Below are 22,910 nucleotides of genomic sequence, written 5' to 3'. Positions count from 1 at the left end.
CAAATGCCCAGAAAGTAGCTTTTGCTTTCCTCTTGACATCAGGGCAGACATAAAATGTATATCAGCCACAGTCTTTTCCACTCACTGGGATGCATTATCAATATCCCCATGTTCACATAAGCAGTAAGACAAAGAGGCGCTGGATGTTTAGTGCCATAAACTAAAATAGCCTTCAATACAACATAGCTGGGCTGTCTTAAGGGCACCCAGAATCTTCAGCTAATTGACATTATGTGTTTTTACCAACCAACAACTGTGCCTTTCACTCACCGACCTGCCAATTAAAATTAGACTCCTCCAATTATTCCACTAAAGCTTTATTTGATTGCCAGTTAAATCAATTAAAGCTTGCAGACGGTCTAAATAGCAACAGTAAAAGCTTTCGTTTTCTTGCACATCTTTTCCTGCACGTAGCAAAGCCCTGCTGCCTTCCTATTTCACTTGATGAACTATTTTGTGCAATTTACAGCTGTCCTAAACCCCAGACTGGAGCACCTTGCTGATGCCAGCATGGCACCAGATGAAATCCTATGCTCTCTCAGCAGAGGAAATACCACTGAAGATCCAACTCTAAAAAGCTACGAACACTGCAAATGCACTTAAGTTCACAGGGAGGGACACTGTGCACCAAGCTCAAAGCCACCTGCTGACATCTCCCCTACCTTAAGCCAGCTATATATGAAAACAGACAAGTATGCAGATTGACAAATGGCATACATTGATTTCATGGGCGGTGACTAGAGTTTGCCTATCCCCACCCACCTGTCAGAGACGAATGATGACCATTTCGAGTTCCCATAAATGAAGGTTAGAAGTAACAACAGCATATGACAACATGAAAACTGATGAAGACGTAATACAATAACAATCAACAAGCTACATACCCTTCAGGCCCCGCCCCAACATGGTATCCATCAACAGGCGTAAATGTCATCAATTTTTCATTAAATGGGTAGGGCGTGGGTGGTCCGGTTGGGCTTCCCACCGGCGGCGATCACCCCTTAGCCCCATGGCTGTTGTCCCAGGGTTCTATCATGTTCTCAGGGGTCATATCCTGACCACTGGCCTTTGCAGTGAGAAAAGTCGTCTGGCTTCCCATAACAACCCATTGATGGAATTTCACGTTAGGGCAACACCAGGTGCACGTCTGATCTTCCAAGAATGTTCATTCCAACCTCCCTGATAAACTAAAAACTAAGACTATTAAAATATGTTGTTACTTAAACTTTAATGGAGCTAAATGATTACAAGATTAAACGTGAATATTTGAACAACTAAACAATGTATAAATCCCAACTCTAAAAACCTCTATGTGTCTAAATGAATGCCAAGTAGCTAACATATAAATGATATGTTATGATGCACACTACTAAACCTTACATGACTCTATAAATATAAAATGCCATAACCTACAGGATAATGACCGTTTATGCACTGGGAACTTCACAGCTCCAGCTCCCGTGCAGGAGCACAAATAGGGGGTGGATGAGGTGCATCAGGCCAAATGCATGTGGGTGCAGGAAGAAGTGGGGCAACCTGCCACAACTAAAACTCCAGCCAGCAGCACAGCATGAAGCCTCCAGTGCATAAACGGTCAATATGAAATATGTTATGTGATGATTGATGCTTACTGGAAGCTAGATCTCTTCATGGGTTCACCATCACCCCCCAGGGACATCAACTCAGAACTTCAGACTATTTCCCAATCACTGTAAAGACCAAAGATGGCCAAATTGTGGTTCTCCAGATATTCATGGACTCCAGTTCCCATGAGCCCTTTCCAATTGGTCATGCTGACAGGGGTTCATGGGAAGTGGAGTCCATGAATATCTGGAGAACCACAGTTTGGCCAAAACAAAATAGGCATTGAACCGTTCTGGCCACTCGCTCCCTTCCTGGGAAAGGAGCACAATTTCAGGGCAAGGCCCTCTGGGAGAGCTGAACCAGGCCACCCCACCAGCAGTAATTAATCCCAAGATCCACAGGAGCCCCCACATGCTGCTTTAAGAATAAAACCAAACTCCCAAACCAAAACATGGCAGGATCAGAACTGATTCTGACACGACCCACCAATCCTGTTCCTGCCACCACCTCTTCCTCTTCCCGTTGACTTTAGTATATCTCAAACACAGCTGGAGCAGCATTGTGAGATAATGGATTAAGGCCACACACAGAAGCTCAAGAGTAAAAATGGGACAGAAACAGAAAGAAAAGAATGTGAAGAGTGACATAGAAAAGAGAAGGAAAGGAAGTCGTATATTGTTGGGCAAAGGAGGATGAAGAGAAAAATGAAACTTGAAAAGGGCTAAGAAGGGAGCATGTAGGGAATCAGAAAGCCAAGCAAGAAAACTGACACCGAGAAATATATTAGATTTTGAGGACTGCCACTGCACAGCATGGAGGCAAAATCAGCTGCCAGGATCAAAGCAGGGTAGACTGCAAACAAAGGCATAGTGTGCTGGGGTGGCAAAGGTATGCAAGAGGTCAAACACTGTATGGGCCTAACCTCCAGATGTGTTTGTGCGTGCTAAGTGCTGGCGAGGGGCATCCGACTCATGGCAAACCCGCAGAATATTCAAGGGTAAGAGACTAACAGAGATGAATTGCCACCTCCTTCCTCTGCACAGCAGCCATGGAATTCTTTGGTGGTCTCTCATCCAAATATAAACAGGGCCAGCCCTACTTAGCTTCTAAGATCTATCAAGTGGGGCTAGCCTGGGCCATATAGGTCAGGGAAAACCCATCAGCTAGCCTAGAAAAAGTTCCAAGCACTGTTGAATAAAAGTTCCATGCCTGCTGAATAACTACCCCAGGCTTTAAACATTTCACTTATCCCACAAAAAAATAGACCTGCCTCCTGAATTTATGATAGGGGAATCAGCAATTCTAGGAGGCTATGCTTTGCGAGAGCAGCAACAAGCGAGAATCTCCACCTGTTTCTACGGGCGGAGGATCTTGCCAAAAATCTCAGGCAAAGGCAGACTTTTAAATTAACAGAAAGGATTTTACTGAAAAATAAATAAAAAGTCTATTTAAACTAAACAAGCACACAGGAAAAAAAGTATAAAGGTTGAGATGGTAAGGTTTGGGGTCAGTAAAGGCTTCAACAATTAAGTGTAAGCAAGGCGCAGAAGTCCAGTAAAAAAGTAGCAAGGAACAAGCCAGTGCACAATGCTGGGTAGGTACCAGAACAACGCACCACACAGACTGGGTCTGAAGCATTGGTTTAAATAACCAAAAATGTATCCTAGGACCAGGTTTGGGTGATTAGCTTCTAACACAATGTGTTTGGATTAACTGTTTGTGTGAGACAAAGAAGTGGAGACTTTGCTAATGAGTGAGCTAATCCTTGACAAAGAAGCCTTGATTGGCTTGCAGGGGTGGCCAAACTGTAGCTCTCCAAATGTCCATGGTCTATGAGCCCCTGCTGGCAGCATAGTCCATGGACATCTGGAGAGCCAGTTTGGCCACCCCTGGCTTAAGGGGATACCTCCAGTTCCAAGGTAAGGAAAAGGGGTATGTCACCTATTTCTGATAGACAAAGATTTCTGGGCAGGCTCTCTGGCCTAACCATCCTTGCTTAAAGTGCACCAGAAATATGAATATGTGGAGATTTGCAGCCGTATTCCTCCTAGTACACCGCAAAGGAAGTCCTGCAGCCCTAACAAGCCCTTCCCTGAAATCATGAGTTGACTACCCTTGCCTACTACTGCCTGCTACTATTCAACCCTGGAGCTGGGATTAGGTGGCTGAGGTCCTCATGCTGGGCTGTTTTGCAAAAGACTCTTTTCCAACCAAGTAACCTCTCTTTAAGGTTCTCAGTAACAAAGACCCCCTAATCTGTATTCTATGTTTACATGACATGAGGCCAGAAAGATGTAGCCCCGTGCCCTGTCATTTGATACATGGCTGTCCTGGCAGCAATCTATATAGTGGTTAGGAAGGCTTTGGCGGGCTGCAATCCTGAACAGGTCTACTTGGAATTAAGTCCCATTTTATTCAGGGAGGCTTTACCCGCAGGAAAGTATTTTTAGGCTTGCAATCCTCATATAGTACCATAAGCTGTGCCATAGCTATGTAGATATGGGGCAGGGAGGGGAAGACACAAAGCAGGGAGACTGTGTTATTCCCATGGAGTTCAATGGCAATTTCTTAAATTTACACCAGCATTTTTGCCAGAGGCAGATCCTGGACTGTAAGGGCTTAGAGCCCCTAGCTTGCACACACACACAAAACAATGCTCCCCAATGGTGTCCATTTTTTGCTCTTGTGGTTTACATTGGAACAGTGTCAGGAAAGCACTACACAAGTATATCTCTAGGTATACCATAATATCTCTCCCTTACATTATGACAAAATTAATTGCTGGGTTTAGAACTGTGCTGTCAAAAACCTGGATGCAGTTATGAAAAATGCCACTGCATTTGGCCGGACATGTCTTCTTTTTTTACAAAGTGACACCCAGTTCATTCAAAATAACACAGTACCAAACTAAAGATTTCAGTCTATTAAAGCTGCCGCTGCCACAGAATGAGTAAATGAGAGCATGACATCAAACTAATATACATCTCTTGAACTGCAGAGTGGAAGGAGGTCACTTAGAATGGTTTCCTGGTGTCCAGCACCACCCACTTTTGACATGAAATGCAACTTATCCCAACTGTTTCAATCCGCATTTGGCCACATCAGCAAAGTCCAACTGAATGAACTCTTCTAGCAGGGCTGGAAAACCCAGGACCCTGGAAGATGTTAGGCAGATGATGGTACAAGGGAGTATCCTGTACCTGAGCACATAAACAAAGAAAGAAGACAGATTAAGCAACCAAGGAGATTTTGAACAACCACCCTCAAAGGATGAAGAAAAAACTACAAGAGGTCCTGAAATCTTCTTGCTGGGATAGATATTTAGGAATGGGATAGGGTTTTTTTTTAAGACTTATTTTCTATCCTGCCACTCCCATTGATGGGCTCATGGCAGCTAACAAATTTACAGTAAAACCATTAGGTAAAAAAAACATTATAATCCCCTTACAATAACAACACAATCCAAAAACCAATGGGCGACAGTGAACTCTCCCAATCCCCCATCTCACACAGATGAATAGCACCTCAGGCGGGGGTTAAAAAGAGAGTTGTATCGGTCTTATATACTCAGGGATGGGGGAGTCCATGTCTTAATAGCCGCAGCCTCGACCAAAGACCCAGCCCTGCAGAACTTCTTGCAGGCCCTGCGGAAATTCAAGAGCTCCATTAGGGTCCTCAGCTCTTCCAGGAGCTTATTCCACCAGGTCAAGGAGAGAACCAAAAAACCCCTGGCACAGGTTGAGGCCAGGTGAACTTCTCTCAGGCCACTGATCTCCAATAAATTAGCTCCCGCAGGACAAAGTGCCCTGCGGGGGGCATAAGCAGGCAAGCAGTCCCTCAGGTAAGTGGGGCCTTGATCACAGATGGCCTTAAAGATCAATACCAAAACCTTGAACCTGACCCAGGCTGCAACCGGCAACCAATGCAGCTGCCTCAGCACAGGCTGGATATGGGCCCTCCAAGATGTACCTGTGAGGACCCTAGCAGCTGCATTTTGCACCAGCTGCAATGTCCAGGTCAAGGACAAGAATAGGCCCACGTAGATCAAATTACAGAAGTCCAATCTGGAAGTCCAATACAACATTAGGATCAGGGTGGGTTTTTAAAATTCATTTCACCCAATCATTACTAGAGTAGCCCCTTAGAAATCAACAAGCATTTCAGAGTCTAAGCTTTGGAAAGCCAAAGCCTTCTTCGACTCTCAAAAGCTTATACTCCAAAAAGCTACTGGACTTGAATCTAGCTCTTCTATTGCATGCCAACGTGGCTACCCTCTGAAACTATAATAACTAAATGGATATTCTTAGAGAGTCTCTATCGTTTCTTGTTTTTCTCACAACCCCATCTGGATCTTGGTAAAATTGCTCACGTGGTCTCAAAGCACAGGCAAGAGGTGCTCACCAGCACTGTTCTTGCACTCTCTCATTTTCAGTGCTGGAAAAGGACTCGGGAGACATTAACCTTTCACACTGATGCCGTGCACATGCCAATAACCAATACGTTAATCTTTGAGTTAACGTTTCTTTCAAAAATCGGCAATCAACTAAACGTCGGTCGTTTAATGGGGTCAAATGTATGCCTGCCTGTACAAAACTCAAGCCTTAAAGTATCGTGTCTGTTCAAGCCCCATTAAGTTCAAAGGGGTTCCTCAATTGCTTTGAAAATAGAGGTCATAACTCTTGCCTAATTGGAGCAGGTAAGTGAACAGGGAGGTTTTTTGTCTTTATACGGAAGAGGAATTCATTGCGAAGACAGATTTCAATCCAGAGCAAATGTGTTTTCTCTTGCAAGCCTCTTCCGTACCTAGACATGCATCACCAACGGAATGAACTGACTCGGAAAAGTGTGGGTAACTCCATACTTGAGCGACCTGCTTCATGAGAACACGAGTCATGAAAGATACAGTATCATGCAGCAAGAGTATGGAAATCCTTGGCACTCAGTCACTCCAAATGGTTCGCCAACATTACTGCTCACACAAATAGACCGTTCTTATTAGCAGTTATTTGCAGGCATTAAAACATATAAATGGTCTCTTAGATTCATTGCAAGAATATCACAGGAATGTTATTATTTTTTCGTCCAGGCGAACCTTCAGGGTTCATGCTGATGAACTCAGGATTTATGGTCAATGTTTATGCACATAGCAGCTTCCAGATTTGCACAGAGCCTGCACACTGTCATTAATCCACATTGAAATGCGTTTGTAGGGGTATTCGTAGTGTTCCATTCTGACTTGGGGGCTATATCACAGAGTCAGCTGGCCCAAGCAATTATACCTTTATACAGCTCCTGTGTGCCCTTATCCCCACTAGGGTTTCTGGGTCTCCCTTGGCCATCAGTGGAGGGCGGAGGGTAATGTTGCCAGATCCAGGTTGGGAAACTCCTGGAGATTTGGGGATGGAGCTTAGGGCGGACAGGGACCTCAGTGGGGTACAATGGTTTGATAGTAGTACATGAGAAAGGGACTTAGGAGTTCTGGTGGGCAATAAGTTGAACATGAGCCAACAGTGCAATATGGCAGCTAAGAAGGCTAATGAGTTATCAGGCTGCATTGCTAGGAGCATAGAATCTAAACATTTATAACTCCTCTCTATTCCACATTGCTTAGATCTTAATTGGAATATTGTGTCCAGTTTTGAGCACCCCAGTTCAAGAATGATATTGGCAAGTTCAGAGAAGGGTGACCAGGATGGTTGAGGAGTTAAGAGTCCATGCCTTACGCAAAAAGGTTGAGTTAGATATGTGTAGTTTGGAGAAGAGGAGGGCAAGGGGTGATAAGACAGGTGTAAGTATTTAAAAGGTAAGCATGTTGAAGAGGGGGCCAACTGGTTTACTGCAGCTTTAGAGACAAAGACTAGGAGCAATAGGTCCATATTATCTGAAAGGAGGTTCCACTTAAATATTAGGAAGTATTTTCCGACGGTGGGGGTTGTTCATAGATGGAACTTGCTGCCTCGGAGAGTGGTGGAGTCTCTTTCATTGGAAGTTTTTCGGAGGAGATTGGATAAGCATGAGCACCTGTCAGGAGTGTGTGATTTTTAAGTCCCCAAGAAGATGAGGGGCTGGACTGGATGGCCTTTCTATGATTTCTAGCTCTGATTCTGACAAAGTCCACCCTCCAAAACAGCCATTTACTGCCGGGAAACTGATCTCAGTAGTCTGGAGATGTGTCAGGCATGGAATGACTGTTTTAGGCAGGGATTCCCAACCAGAGGTCCGTGGACCCCTAGGGCAGCTGTCCCCAACCCCCAGGCCAGGGACAGCTCCTCCTCCTCCTAGATTAATCCCCTTCTGCAGAAATTGCTTTTGCCTTCTTATCTTCGGGGAGGATATCCAGATACCGAGACATGTGCTCCCAGAAAAGTATTGGGTACCTCCTCATAATGGCCATAAAACTGGCTATTCCCAAGCTCACTGCTCCAATGATTTAATTTTTCTACCAAGGGAATCTAGTTTGCAACTTCTAGTTGGGGACACATAGGATCCCACATGTTATCTAGATCAGTGGTCCCCAACCCCTGGTCCGGGGACTTGGACCAAAACGTGGATCAGTCGGTACCAGGCCGCAGCTCCTCCTCGTCCTCCTCCCTGGCTGCTGCCTCGGGGGCTGCCCTGCCATTCTGCCGCCAGCTCACCTTTGGTGCTCTCCGGCCACCGCCATGGCTGGGGCTCCCCCTCGGCATGGCACTGCACAGCTGCTACTGGCAGCGCCCCCCAGTGGGCAGCGGGAAGACAGGGGCGCCAGTGGGAAAGCAATCAGAGCAGGGGCTCAGGCAGCGGCGACGTCTCTTGGCAAAAGACTACCCCTCCCCGGGCCTCAGTAAAAAAGTCAAGCATTGACTGGTCCCTGGTGATAAAAAGGTCGGGAACCACTGCCCTAAGGGGTCCGTGGGAGTTCTGAAGGGGGTCCATGGGGGCCCTGAACTGGCATGCTATGGGGGTGGGGTCCAGGCTGTCTTCTCAGCCCTAACTCTGGCCTACATGAGGCAGAGCTGTCATGCTAGTAATAAAGGCAGGGGGAAGGAACAAATGGAGGGCTAAAGGTATGGCTAGTGATGTCAGTGTGGCAGGGGGCGTGGCCAGCTGACATCACTTCTGGGGCTCCTTGAAGTCTGAAAATTATTCCAGGGGCTCCTCCACAGTCAAAAGGTTGAGAAAGGCTGCCCTTAGGGGAACACAGCTATTCATTTTCACCCTAAATCCTCTAAGGGCAGCCTTTCAACCTTTTGACTGTGGAGGAACCCCTGGAATAATTTTTCAGACTTCGACGAGCCCCAGAAGTGATGTATTCCGTTGTTTCGCAGGAGGTTTTTTCCAATAGGAAAGCCTCTATGCAACAGAAAAAAATTTCAGTTCTAAAATAGAACCAAGCTTAATTGGCTATATTTTTATTCTTCCTTACTAAGACAACCAAATCATGGTACTTCTGCCAATAGTGCATCCATCTTCTGTCGACAGCTCAAGTGGAACATAGAAAAGGCCCTCTCTGCTTTTTCTGTGTTTTGGTAATCATCTAAGCAGGAGAATCCTATCAGAGCCAGCTTTTCCCCTGTAAAAGTGCTGGGTGGGAGATGGCACCTTGTCCATAATAACTGTCTTCTTTGCCACTCTTAAAAATAAATGAACTTTTTGGCCACTAAGCACATAATATACTGTAGCCTAGCGATGGTAAAACATGTATAGGAGATGAAATTCCACATTTGAACCTAGATACAATTTCCTTACTCCTCATCAAGCTCTCTCAAACTGAGTGCCCCAAAGTAATAAAGGAAGGAATTGGACATACGTAGTAGACTATTCGTACACCATGAGACTGATGGAACCGGTCTTCCTCCTTGGACAGAAAAAGAACACATGAATTATAAGCCATATTTTCAAATTAGACCCACCAATGGCTGACTCTTAACAAAGAAAATGCCAAAAGCCTCCTCTCTCTATCAACGGCCATTTCTGCACTCCCAACTTTCTGTCAATTATCAGTGTACTAGCACTGCATATCGGCATTCCTTTAATCTGAATCTTGTGCCTGCACTCTGCAGCCTTTTTTTAAATTTTGTCTGGGGAATTACAGAGTATGTGTTTTGCACCCAAAAGAAAAAGGGGGAACAGTGTTTCTGCACTGAATTATTTTTCTTAGTGGTCTCGTGGTAGATGTGTTTTTTGAAATTGCATAGAAAGACTCTTCCAGCTGCATTTACTATTGGTAGGCATCTTCGTTGAACATTTAGTGATCATTTCCCCTTTCTGTACTGCTAGGCATCTAGTTTTTTTTACATATAAGCTCATGTTAAGTCTATCGATCATTAATGTGCCCTGCAAAAAAATAGCACAGAAGGGAGCCAGACACAGCTGAGCCTGTAGGGAGAACCCTTCGCTGATCACAAAAAACACTGGGGAACCCATTTCTAACATGTTCCACTGTATGCCTTCCTCACTCTCTTCCTTCTCCATAATAAGCTGCTCACAGAGGCCACCCACCCTGCTATCACACCACGGTGGAAGGGTAGGAAAAAAGAATGATCACCACCTCTTTGCAAATAAGCAAGCCTGCCTGTTTGCGAGGCAGCACTGAATCTTATGCAGAAGCCTGGTGAGCAGGGGACCTGCCTTTCCACCAACCACTCAGCACTTGCAAAGAGGGTCCCTTTCCCTGGGCTTTGGAAAGCACTGCAGTAAAACCCTGGACGATTCTCTCTGGGGGTGCAGAGAGGATCTGGTTCTAGGTGTGCAGGATCATTTGTGCCAGCAGTTCTTTTTCCTTCCCTTGCACCTTGCTTTGGGGCTCTATGGTAGGATGTGCTTTTTAAGAGAGGCTAGGTAATCCTTCTAATTAATTGGTCCTAATTAATTGTGGGGGTTCACAGTTCTCCTTTGGTCCTTAGCTTGAGGGGTTGTGCCACCTGCCTGAGGTGGGTTAGAGTGGTCCCCAACCTTTTTATCACCGGGGACCACTCAACGCCTTTTACTGAGGTCCGGTGGGGGGGTAGTTTACTCCTCTACTCTCAACCACTGTCCTAGCGCTCTCTGATCGCTATGGTAATGTTTAAACATCCCTTCAAAATAAGATACAGACACGCCACAACAATGAAGTGTGTTGTAAAGGGCTGCGGGGGGATGAAGTAAAGGGCCGGGGGGGGGGGAGAAGGTGTCCTTCGGGGCCCACCTCCAATTAGTCGAAGGACCACATGTGGTCCGCAGCCCACAGGTTGGGGATCGCTAGGTTAGAGCCATGCACTACCAAGAATAAGCTCAACACACATGCGGGGTGAAAAACAGAATGAAAAAAAACTCCAATGGAAATGCAAGGTGAAACCAAAGGAAAACACCAGTGAATAGAAATCCCATGTAGATCAAGTGCTGCATTTCTGTGTTGCTCATGCAACAGCAATGCACAAAGGCTATCTTGTTGCTTAAGGAAACCCAAAATACACACAGCACCTTAAAGATTACAAAACATTTGTGAGTCACTAAAGCTCAAAGTGAAATTGTCAAGGTTTACAGAGCCCACAAGAAATCCATGAATGAATTCGCTTTGTCTCAGGGCCTGCTTTCCTCTCTGATATCATGTCATTCCCCCCACATACGATTCTCAGTTTGATCTCCACATATGGCCAGAGCCCTGGACGCTGCAGCATATTAGCTCAAGTGGAATCAGTTGAAGTTAAACCAAGCTAAGATGGAGGTCCTCTGGCTGGGTCGTTATGCCCCAGGTGGACCATTACAAATCCCAACTCTTAGAATCATAGAATCAGAGCTGGAAAGGACCTCCAGGGTCATCTAGTTCAACCCCCTGCACAATGTAGGAATCCACAACTATCTACCTACCCACAGTGACCCCAATTTCATGCCCGTGATTCCCCCCCCCCAAACAAAAATCTCCATACTCCAGCCTGGCTTGAAGGAAATTCACCTACCATCCCACAGTGACAATCAGAAATTCCTTCTTAACAGAGTCCAACTAACAAGCTCAGCAACTGTCAAGAGTCTGGGTGTGACACCAGATGCCTCATTATCTACAGAGGCCCAGGTCACAAACGTTGCCCACCTGGCCTTTGACCATCTTTGCCATGCATGGCAGCTAGTGCCCTGTCAGCATGATCCACCTAACTGTCCCCTTCAGGCTGTAATTCACTCTACACAGGGCTCCCCTTGAAGTTGACCTGGAAGCTGCAGACGGTCCAGATTGTGGCTACATGAGTCCTAACTGGGACTCAGCGGAGAAGCCCATATACAACCTGTGATCTCCCAGTTGCACTGGCTCCAGATTGAGGATTGAATCAGATTCAAAGTTTTGGTTCTCACCTTCAAAGTCCTAAGCGGTCTGGGAGTTCTCTATCTTCAGGACTAACTCTCCCACTATATTCCCCCAAAAGGGTTAAGGTTGAGTGACCAGAACCTACCTAGAATCCCTGGCCCCAAGGAGATCAACCTGGACTTCTTCAGCCTTGGCCTTGTGGAACACTCTGCTAAACAAGGTCAGAGACCTGCAGGACCTCAGGTAGTTCCACAAGGCTTGCAAGACCAAGGGCCCATTCCGCACACATAGGATAATGCACTTTCAATGTGCTTTGGCAGCTGGATTTTCCTTTGCGGAACAGGAAAATCTACTTCTAAAGTGCATTGAAAGTGCATTATCCTATGTGTGCAGAATATTCTGCCAGGCCAATAGTTGAGGCCTGATATCTGAACCCACTGACTTCTCTCACACGTGCCAAACTATACCTCCCAGTGACAATTATGTTATTATGACCACCACCCCTCTTTTCCCATATGATAGACAAATTTCTATGGGAAATATTAGCATTTTAATCTTATGATGCCTAAAATCTAAATTAAATTTTTATTTTGTATTTTTATAATTTTGTTTATGTGATTTCACCCATATTGTGATCTGCCCTGAGTCTGCTGAGATGGGAAGGAATAAAAGTTCAAGCAAAATAAATAAAATAAAAAACCGATCAACAAGTCCTGGCTAAACAGGCTGCTGGTTAGTGTCAAACTACAACTAGCTGTGGTAACACCCATCACACACATATAACAAGCATATCAAAGCAGACTTACACTCTTGTAATCTGCTGGCGTCTTTGGCCCTAGAACTCTGGTTGGGGTAGCACTATTATTCTTGAGAATTAACTGTAGGGCAGTGCACAGTCTTAATTAGCTTGTTCTCAGTTTCTAAGCTACAGTTACATTTTCACCAATCTACTATGCTCATTCCGGACTTCCCCAGTTACCATTATCTATAAAGACAATGACTGCAACCATACCTCTGCAAGACTTTCATTGGCTGGTTGAGAATTCCCTTCTTCTGCATTGCTGATCCCTCCATTTTGCATTGTTTCTTTTTTGACCTCACTGTGCTTGATATTTGTAACATCACCTAGAAATGACTGACATCCTGACAGTGGAACATCACGGTTGTGATCTCCATTCTGTATCTTTTGGGATAGGTCTTCTTCGTAGGTGGCATACATGGAGTCTCCAACATTCACAACTTCATTCCCTTCAAGCTCAAACCAGCAACTATCATTATTTTCCTTCCTAGGCAGGGGCCTGGTTTGGTTTAGGGCATCCCTTTCTTCCACAGTCCCTTGGACAACTGCCCCACCAGATGACTGTATGGAATACTGATTCCTTCTTCCTTCTGATGGTCTCTTAGCTGTGTTTTTTCTAGGTAACTCATCTGGAAGTGATGAAACAAGGTAAGGTTCAAAGTCACAGAGAAGTGAAGGCCCAGGTGAACCAGCAGAGTTAGTTCTGGTGATCTGCAAAGTATCTCTAGGAGTTACAGGTATCAGGTTTATTCTGCTGCACTGACTGGTACCATCAACAGACATTTCTCCTGAGCAATTAGACCCAAGTATATCTGTTCTATGAGAGGATTCTTTCCTCTCTGTTTGTTCAATCAGTGTTTCCCCCTGTTCCACACACTTTTCAATGGGTTCAAAAGATACAGCGCTCTGTGTCTCAAGAATCATTACAGGCTCTTTCTTCTCTTGAGCATGACAAATACTTGTAGTAGAATTTTCAGGGCTTGATTTTATAAAAGAAAACTTGGTAAAAACACTACCACACAGCATGGAGCTATCTGGGAAACTGGCTTCTCTTGCTGTTTTTTTAACGTTCTGATCGATATTTGTTTCCTCACTTAGTATTTTTGCGGGACTATTCAATAGCAAGCTACTTTCCATCTTTTCCGTTTCCTTGTTTTCCGGCAGAACAGCAGAATTTCTGGAGTTCCCTGATGTTTGAATGCGGTGTCTATTCAACAAGTCACGCAGGCCTGCCTGAAGCATTTTAAAACTAACAATCTTTTTTGCATTCCTTATTTTCTGTGGTGATTTCTTCGTCTTTGGGGGTCTTAAACAATATTTGTGGGATAGCTTTAATGTGCAGTCAATGTTTGTCAAAAGCACTTTACAAGGCTTTATTGTTATATTTGTTTTACTACTTTTACTTCTGCCTGGTTTTGCAGACCCTTCAGAGGGGCTGTTAGCCAACATGGTCTCTCCTTCAAATTGTGGTTCACCCATTTCCACTTCTTTGCCACCAGGACTACAGGAGATATCCCCTTCAGGTGCTACCTTCACCTCCCTTCTAAGGAGGACTCCACCTTCATTGAGATGGCTTTCCTGATCACAATGCTGTTTTCCTGAAATGCAGTGACTGCTGCATGTTCTTCTATCTTTCGGCTTTTTCATCCTGTGAGAAAGCTGTGATATGAAAGAAGAGTTTTCATTTCGCCTGGGTGCTCCAGGATCAGTAACAATGAAACACAAGATATTGTCCAACTTAGCCGTACCCCCCACCCACCCACCTTCACATCTTTTGCTCTCATCCTGTTAGCCAATTCTGATCACAACTGAGAATCAAATGGCACAATATCAGATTTAAATACTTAAACATGGATGTTCCCAGACCACATATGAAGCAAAAAGTGTGTGGGGGGGATATATCTTGAGCCACCTGGCTCACTTCCAGCATCAGGCGAAGGTCATAATTACTGTAGAGGTCTGACTCTTCAAAGCAAAATGTAAGATGGAGTAAGGTTCAACATATCTGATACCCTGTGTCCACGTTTAAAGACACTGGCCTAACACCACCACGTGTAACTTTGGGATGATTTCATTCTAGTTATTCAAATCCCATTCTTATTCTGTCCTGGAGTTTCAGACTGATCAGCATTTAAGTAGAAGAATTTAAAAAATACAATGAATTGAAATAACCCTGTTTGCATATCTCCAAGCCCCAAAAGTCCTTGGTATACTCCGATGAAAACCATCCAAGAGAAGCAAGAACAAACTGGAGTCTTCTGATACCTTAAAGATGAAAGAATTTACTGTGGTTTAAGCTTTCAGGATCTAGAATCCATTTTACCATGAAGTGAATCCTCAGTTGGCAAAAAAAAACACATATATCTCAATCCCAGATAGGCAGACAGATCACACACACACACAAACTCTTCTTAGCTTTGCTAACGTTTACAGATTATAAATGCCTGATCTGGAAAATGCAAATACATTTCCAGAAGAATTTGAATTCTAATAACAGTATGTCCTTACTACAATTTCCCTTTGAAAATCAGACACTTTTTTGATAGGAACAGGGCCTTGTGGGATATTAAAATGTACCTCCACTGGTTTCTGAACAATGGCTTTTTTATGTCAGGCTTGTGCTTTTTTGCAAACTCATTGATCTTTTTGATATATATGCAGAGCTGGGTGGGGCCACGGCTCGGAGCTAGAGCACCTGGAGAAAGTTGAAGGTTCAATGCCAGTTAAAAGGACCGTGTGGTAAGTGAAGTGAAAGACCTTTGCCTAAAACCCTGGAGAGTAAGAGTAGAAGAGACCAACCTTTTCATACCTGTGGTTTCATAGCTGTGTTCATGCCACACAGAAAGCATGCAGATTTTATCTATCATTTCCCCATATATGCAGAAACATTCACATAGGCAACAGAGCACCCCACTAAAATTTTGCACACTTCCTACTGCAAGCCACCATTTTCTCTCTGTCTTCCCCCTCCCCTGCAACCAGAAGGCTCAAATCAAAAAATAATTTAAAAAACACCCCTGGTAACTATTATTGTACTATAGCATAGTAACTTTGCAACAATATACTGCCACAAGTTTGAATCTTTTATATCAGGTTCAAGGTTTTGCAGTCTGGGGCCCACATATGAAGGACTGCCTATTACCCTATGTCCCCCTTAGGCTTTAGGCTCTGTGAGTGGTAACTTGTTGGTGATTCCTGGCCCCCAGGGAGTTTGCTTGGCCTTGACCAGGACAAGGGTCTTTTTGGTCCTGGCCCCAACCTGGTAGAATGAGTTCCCGGATGAGTTGAGGGCCCTGTGAGAGTTTTCAGCATTCTGCAGGGCTTGCAAGACGGAGCTCTTTCGCCACGTTTATGGTTGAGGCCGGGCCATAAAAGATCATATGGGCCCCCTAGAAGAGAGCACCACCAGGCCAGACCATTGCTGCTGGTGGACCATCATTGTTGCCCCTAGGGTGCACCGAGAGACAGCCTATAGCATCTGGGGGTGGGGAGTGATTTTGCAGTGGGGATATATACAGTTTTAATGGGGATATTATAGTTCTTTTATTGTGGGGTATTATTTTGTAACCTACCGCAAGTCAGCTTGCCAGGAGCAGCGGGTAATAAATTGAATAATAATAATAAACAATATATAAAATACCTCTCGTTCTTGTTATCCAGTCAATTAAAGGAAAAGGTATACTCCTGCACCAAAAATGTATCCACTTAAAAAAAAATGAAAGCTGGGAGTTCAGAGGTACTAGCAGATTGTGGCAAGAGATTGTTATAAAGTTATAGCACTACAGTGAGCTAATAAAGCTCTCTACTAGCTTAGGGGGGTTATGCCAACGTGAACAGAGCCTTTAAAAATGTGCACTTTTCCTATCCATATAGCATGAAAACATACTTTGACTGCAATCTTTCCAAAAGGATAATTTTAAATCAGATTAGAGAAAGATGGAAGTAAAACAAATGAAACTCTGAGACATGATTGGGAGGTATCAGATGAAGTGGGTTCCCCCCCCCCAAAAAAAAGTATGTGCTATCAAATCTACTGCTCTTTTTAAGATGTCATAAGACTCCTGTATGATTTTGCTGCAAGATTTATGTGGTGCAACTCCAGCATGTTGCTTCAGGGGAAAGAAGTTCAACAAACACAAAACAACTACCAGGAATGTCTCTCTACATGACCTTGATGTTCAGTGTTTTTTCCTCCCTAAACAGTGTCGGTCCTGCCACAGTTGCTGGGATTACCTGCTATGCAGGCACCTTTCCTGCAGTGCTCCCGCTATCTGCTTGTGACAGATATTTGGATTATCTGAAATGATCTAGGAAGATCTGAATGGTGGATGAGTCATTGGGAAAGGGATGGGTGACCTTTCCTATAATCACAGAAATAATTGTTAGCATTGTTCTTGGGAGCCAGAATGCTAAACTGGATAGAAAGGATATTTGGGTGGCTGAACTTCATCCATGAAGGAGGAATTGAAAACTAACTGGCAGACAAAGGGATTCAGAACTGGGTTGTCTTGAAACCTGCATTAGGAAGATGTAGAAGAGAGGAAGAGTTGGTTCTTATATGCTGCTTTTCTCTACCCGAAGGAGGCTCAAAGCGGCTTACAGTCGCCTTCCCTTTCCTCTCCCCACAACAGACACCCTGTGAGGTGGGTGAGGCTGACAGAGGTCTGATATTACTGCTCAGTCAGAACAGCTTTATCACTGCTGTGGTAAGCCCAAGGTCACCCAGCTGGGTGCATGTGGGGGAGTGCAGAATCGAACCCGGCATGCCAGATTAGAAGTCCGCACTCCAAACCACTACAACCACACCACTACCTCTATCAGCTAATGCACAAGCACTTGAGCCAACATAGAGCCGAAATATCTTATTATAACCTTATAACTGCCTTTTGCATCAAAGGCAGTTGGTGGATTGGAGAGAGTATCCTTCTTCCATGAATCCCATATGTGTTCAGAAAAGCCAGCAAGCATAATACAACTTTTCACCTGGGTTTTGCACCTGTTCAACACTGTTGTTTTGGCAACATCAAGAACACCCATGTCCGTTTCCCGTAACACCATCACTATGTATGCAGACTCAGCCTAAAAGTTTTTTTCTCTACTTTTAAATATCTCATGCTCCCCCTAATGTCTTCACCTCTGGGATTCTCCAATTGTCATTTTATTTTTCAGTATAGCCGTTCTCTAATATGTCATTAAGCTATGTAGGGCACAGAAGGCATTCTTCCCTCAAGATACCGTCGCTTCCCTGGTCTGTATTTTTAAGTACTCTGAATGCCTTGTCAATCATGATGGTCTATTTTCTCAACATTATTTCTTTGGGCATTCCATTTTTGCAAGAATTATATACATTCTGGCACATTTATATTTTTACCTTGCTATTCAGAGTTAGTGCGAAGTGTTCACTTAAGTTCTATTTCTGGCAAATCTAACCATTAGGCTCATTCCTCTCACTACCGCCATCTTCCCTGCTCAGAGGTCGGTCAAGGTCCCGTGTCTAAAGAACCAGATTTAAACTGAAAGAGAAGACATGATGGTAACTAACATGACACAGGCAACAGGGTAAGCTGGTTATCTGCTACCTCAGCCTGTATTCCCTTCTTTCTAAATGTTATTTTTGTCTACATACAGCCTCTCATTTCCATCGACGTTTCTCTTCTCATTTTTGGCCCCATTTTCTCCAATTCCTTTCTCATTTTTGGCCCCATTTTCTCCAATTCCTTTCTCATTTTTGGCCCCATTTTCTCCAATTCCTTAGCTCACAAAAAGATCACAGAATGAAATGGCCAGGCAGCTCCTGAAAGGCATTCAAGGCACCCTTCCTGCCTACAGTCCAACCAGAGCCTCATTTCTGCATTTGCACCAACCAGATCCGCCTCAGCATAGAACCTCGTCCCTCTTTAACATAACTCGGGGGTGAGAAATTCCTGGAGGTTTGAGGGTAGAGGGTTTGATGAAAGACCTCAATGGGTAGGTAATGCCATTCAACCTCCCACAGCTGCCATTTTCTCCAGAGGAACTTCTCTCTGTAGTTTGGGGATAGGTTGTAATTCCAACTCTCCAACACCCCACCTTACTTGCTGGCAACCCAAAACCAACGTACATCCCCGTCCCACACGCACAGAGAATGCTAGCTATATCCTTTATTCCCTGGCTCAGCACAAACTGAATTTCTTGATTAGTAGTGCTTTGTTTTGCGCTGCTTTCCACCAATTTCCTCATCAGGGCTTGGGAGACTATCACAAAAGGTGCTAACACAGTAGCTGTGAGAACCACTGGGGGGGGGGGACACCCATCTCCTCCTTCTTAGTATATAAAACCCCTACAACAGGGGTGCCAAAGTGTGGCACTCCCGATGTCCATAGACTACAATTACCATGAGCCCTTGCCAGCATGACCAATTGGCAGTGGTTCACGGCAATTTTAGTTAACAGAGGTCTGGAGCGCCACAGTTTGGCCACCCCTACCCTAAAGGGCTGCGGAAGGAATTCTTCACAACCCAAGCCTTCCTCTCCCTTTGCCTCCTGGAAAGCCCCCCAGTCGGGGCACCGCAGCAGCCAAGTGGGGGCGGTCACATGGAGCCCCACCTATTTGCCCCTCTTCGAGAAAGCGGTCGCTTTTCCCCTCGACTGCGCCGCTCTTGCACGGAAGGCGGGAGCCAGAAGGGCGAGCTCGGGCTTCTCCGCCTAAAGTCCCTGCACGTGCCTCCGTCTGCTCGCTGGGTTGCCCCTTTTCTGCACGTGCACACACATTCAGCCCTCGGAGCGTCACACCCCTTCCACATACACCCCTTCCACATACAAGGTCGGCGTGCCACGTGACGGGGGCGCGGGCGCCGTGGAAACAATCCACCCGGAGAGCCGTTAGGAAAGGAGTTCGGGTCACAAAGAGGGCGTGGCTACGTGATTTAACAGTGGGGGGGGGGCAGAGGGAGAACGTGCCTGAAGGGAATTTCACCTTTCGTTAGGCTTTGTTCCTCCCCCTGCTCTAGGATGGAGAGAAACATTTCCAAACTATAAGAACAAATTGGCCCTTTTACTTATATATATTATAATTATAATTTAGAAAGATATAAAAACGCAAAACTGTTTATAATTATATGCTGGAACTAGTGTTAAAAAGAAAAACAAAATATTCATGCAGCTTACATTTAAAAATACATACCTTGTTGTTTTACATCTAGAACAGGATTTCTCAACCGTGGTTTCTTGGTGGCCCTGGAAGGTTTTCCCGAATGGGTGGGAGTTAATTAATTTTTAATATATTTTTCAAGTTTGTTGACATTTATTGGGCGACATGACCATATATGGCCCCATATATGGTCATGTCACGCAATGTTTAACAAACTTGAAAAAATATATTTAAAATTATTTTTTTATTAATTGGTCCTGCTGGCAGGTGATCATGGTAATTGTAGTCCATGGACATTAGGAGGGCCACACTTATGGTCATATATAGTCATGCCCCTTTCCCCGACACCAAATGACCAAATATGGGCTTGGAGGGGATGGGAAGGGGAGGTGGGTGTACAGCTTGTTGGAGTTGTTAGGAGTGCGGACTTCTAATCTGGCCAGTCCGGTTTGATTCCCAGCTCCCCCACATGCAACCAACTGGGTGACTTTGGGCTCGACACAGCACTACTAAGGCTGTTCTGACCGAGCAGGAATGTCAGGGCTCCCTCAGCCTCACCCACCTCACAGGGTGTCTGTTGTGGGGAGAGGAAAGGGAAGGCGAATGTGACTCCTTCGGGTAGAGAAAAGCGGCATATAAGAACCAACTCTTCTTCTTCTACATATCCAAGATATCCAAGAATTTTCCTAGGCTAAGTTAGGAAGACTTATTAAGAACAATAATTATTTAAAGACACACCCCCACCTACCCAGCCCAGTCAATTATCCTAGAACAGTGGCATCCCACAGTTACCCAAGAACAATTCAGATACTTGGAAAATAAATGTCTTTAATCTATGATAAAAATACATTTGGTATACAGAATTCTCCTGAGCATAAGAAGCGTACAGACTAGATTTATGCACATCTGGCCGATATGCCCAGTGTTGCCACAGAGGGCCCCATGCGGATTTTGCAGCATGTAGCTAGGAAACCTTAAGCATAGATTACACAACAGGGCTTGCCTAATTTCTGCATCTGAAACTGCTGGCAATGGAAACAGGAAGAGCTTGCATTGAACTCTGCACCTTCAAAAGTGCAGCACTTAGGTGGCTGTTGGACCAAAGTAATTGCCCACCCTGGTCTGGTAGCAACTCCTCATAGTCTTGGCAATCTTGCCCCACCTGTTTGGTTCTAGGGAAGACGCAGCTGTCCTTAAACCTTCGTTTCCATCTGAACATCAAAAACCTTTGCTTCCATCTAAGCTTCACTTGCTTGACTCAGTACACAACCCTTGAAAAGGTGACATACCTTTGAGGGGGAAAGTCCAGTTTAAACTAACTGCTGGGTGGGGATGTGTGTTAAGTGCAGCTATAAATGCTGCAAACTACTTGTAAAGTTTTTTACATAAATTCTTCCCATCGTAGATAAGGAGTTTGCAACTGAACTGCCGCTGACCAGATTAAATGTTTCTTAGCAACTGGCATTTGATCAAGATTAAATTAAAATTTTACCTTTAACGGCAAGTTCCCAGCTTCTCCATCCCCTACCCAGTGGCCAGGGAGGACCTGACAACTCTACTATTGTGTCTAATTGTTCATCGAGATGAACAGTCCTGCTGTCAAAGAGCAACATGCATCACTGTCAAAGTACCAACAATAAGCCTGCAACTACCAATCTGTCTCTTGTGGCACAGGGTGGTAAGGCAGCTGACATGCTGTCTGAAAGCTCTGACCATGAGGCTGGGAGTTCAATCCCAGCAGCCAGCTCAAGGTTGACTCAGCCTTCCATCCTTCCGAGTTCGGTAAAATGAGTACCCAGCTTGCTGGGGGGTAAAACGGTAATGACTGGGGAAGGAAATGGCAAACCACCGCGTATTGAGTCTGCCAAGAAAATGCTAGAGGGCGTCACCCCAAGGGTCAGACATGACTCGGTGCTTGCACAGGGGATATCTTTACCTTTACCTTACCAATCTGCACCGGAAGTAGTGTCTCAGACTGTTGCTACGGATTCGCTGATGGTATTTGAAGGTCAAAAAAGAGCAGCTATAATTATTTTGAAAAAAGGACATCACTACACACTGACCAATCGTTAGGAATCTCCAGCTGGTTCCTGTGCTTGGTTCATTCAGTGCTCAGTCTTGATTTCCCCATCCCCATTGGTATGTTAATAAATGTCCTCATTCACCAGGAACAACTCAAATGGTGAAATCAGGAAACACTGGAGGGCAGAGTTCAGTTAGCAACCAATATTCCCAGAACACTTTATGATGTAATCATTATGAAGATACCATAAGTTGGGAATAAAAGGCTGGAAACATCATGTGATCAGACCACTATACACCAGTGACATGCCAAGTCACTAATGACAAGTGTCATTTGGACAACTGTACCAAAGCCAGGACCTATATTGGTTACATCTTATAAGACGCTTGTGAATGCTTATGAGATTGGCAGTGAAGGCTTTTTGAAAATATCAGATTTTTTAGATCCGTATATAAAGGATCGTCCCAACTGGATCGTCCAATTGGATATTAGCTGCAAGGCTTTTGCAAGCTATTTTGTGGTGAAAATGTTGTTCCACCAGGATCTCCCCACTAGAAAGGGAACGAGAAGACCCTTGGCCATCTTAAGAGTCCAATTTTGCACCACCAGTCCACCCTTGTAGCTGTTCAGACAACCACATGTCCTCTCAATTAATGTCCTTCATGGCTGATGAATGCTGGCAGTGAGATTTGGGTCTCTCTCTGGAATATTATCAGCCTGTTCCTGGACTCAAGAGCCTCTTGTGGCGCAGAGTGGTAAGGCAGCAGTCTGAAAGCTTTGCCCATGAGGCTGGGAGTTCAATCCCAACAGCCAGCTCAAAGCTGACTCAGCCTTCCATCCTTCCGAGGTCGGTGAAATGAGTACCCAGTGCTGGGGGGTAAACGGTAATGACTGGGGAAGGCACTGGCAAACCACCCCGTATTGAGTCTGCCATGAAAATGCTGGAGGGCGTCACCCCAAGGATCAGTCATGACCTGGTGCTTGCACAGGGGATACCTTTAAAGGTAAAGGTATCCCCTGTGCAAGCACCAGGTCATGACTGATCCTTGGGGTGACGCCCTCCAGCATTTTCATGGCAGACTCAATACGGGGTGGTTTGCCAGTGCCTTCCCCAGTCA

General features: G+C 44.9%; 1 protein-coding gene across 8 annotated transcripts in view; it reads right to left on the bottom strand.

Annotated features, from left to right (window-relative positions):
• SPOCD1 (SPOC domain containing 1) overlaps positions 1–21,927 on the bottom strand; it is a 54,617-nt gene extending 32,690 nt beyond the window's left edge. For 3 of the 8 annotated variants that reach the window (XM_077337450.1, XM_077337454.1, XM_077337455.1), the window contains exons 1-4: positions 19,226–19,480; positions 18,013–18,154; positions 12,855–14,300; positions 9,374–9,421 (exon numbers count right to left, since the gene is read on the bottom strand). In XM_077337450.1, the coding sequence (XP_077193565.1) occupies positions 9,374–9,421; positions 12,855–14,288 (1,482 nt within the window). In that variant the 5' untranslated portion in view covers positions 14,289–14,300; positions 18,013–18,154; positions 19,226–19,480. Of the gene's footprint in view, positions 1–9,373; positions 9,422–12,854; positions 14,301–18,012; positions 18,155–19,225; positions 19,514–21,832 lie in introns of those variants that run through there. The other 5 variants (XM_077337456.1, XM_077337457.1, XM_077337453.1 and 2 more) reach the window with 4 other exon arrangements.
• Positions 21,928–22,910: the final 983 nt, after the last annotated feature.

Source organism: Paroedura picta, chromosome 5 (assembly GCF_049243985.1).
Source record: "Paroedura picta isolate Pp20150507F chromosome 5, Ppicta_v3.0, whole genome shotgun sequence".
Taxonomy (NCBI): Eukaryota; Metazoa; Chordata; class Lepidosauria; order Squamata; family Gekkonidae; genus Paroedura; species Paroedura picta.
Note: the sequence above shows the minus strand (reverse complement) of the source record. Positions and strands in the feature narration are given on the sequence as shown.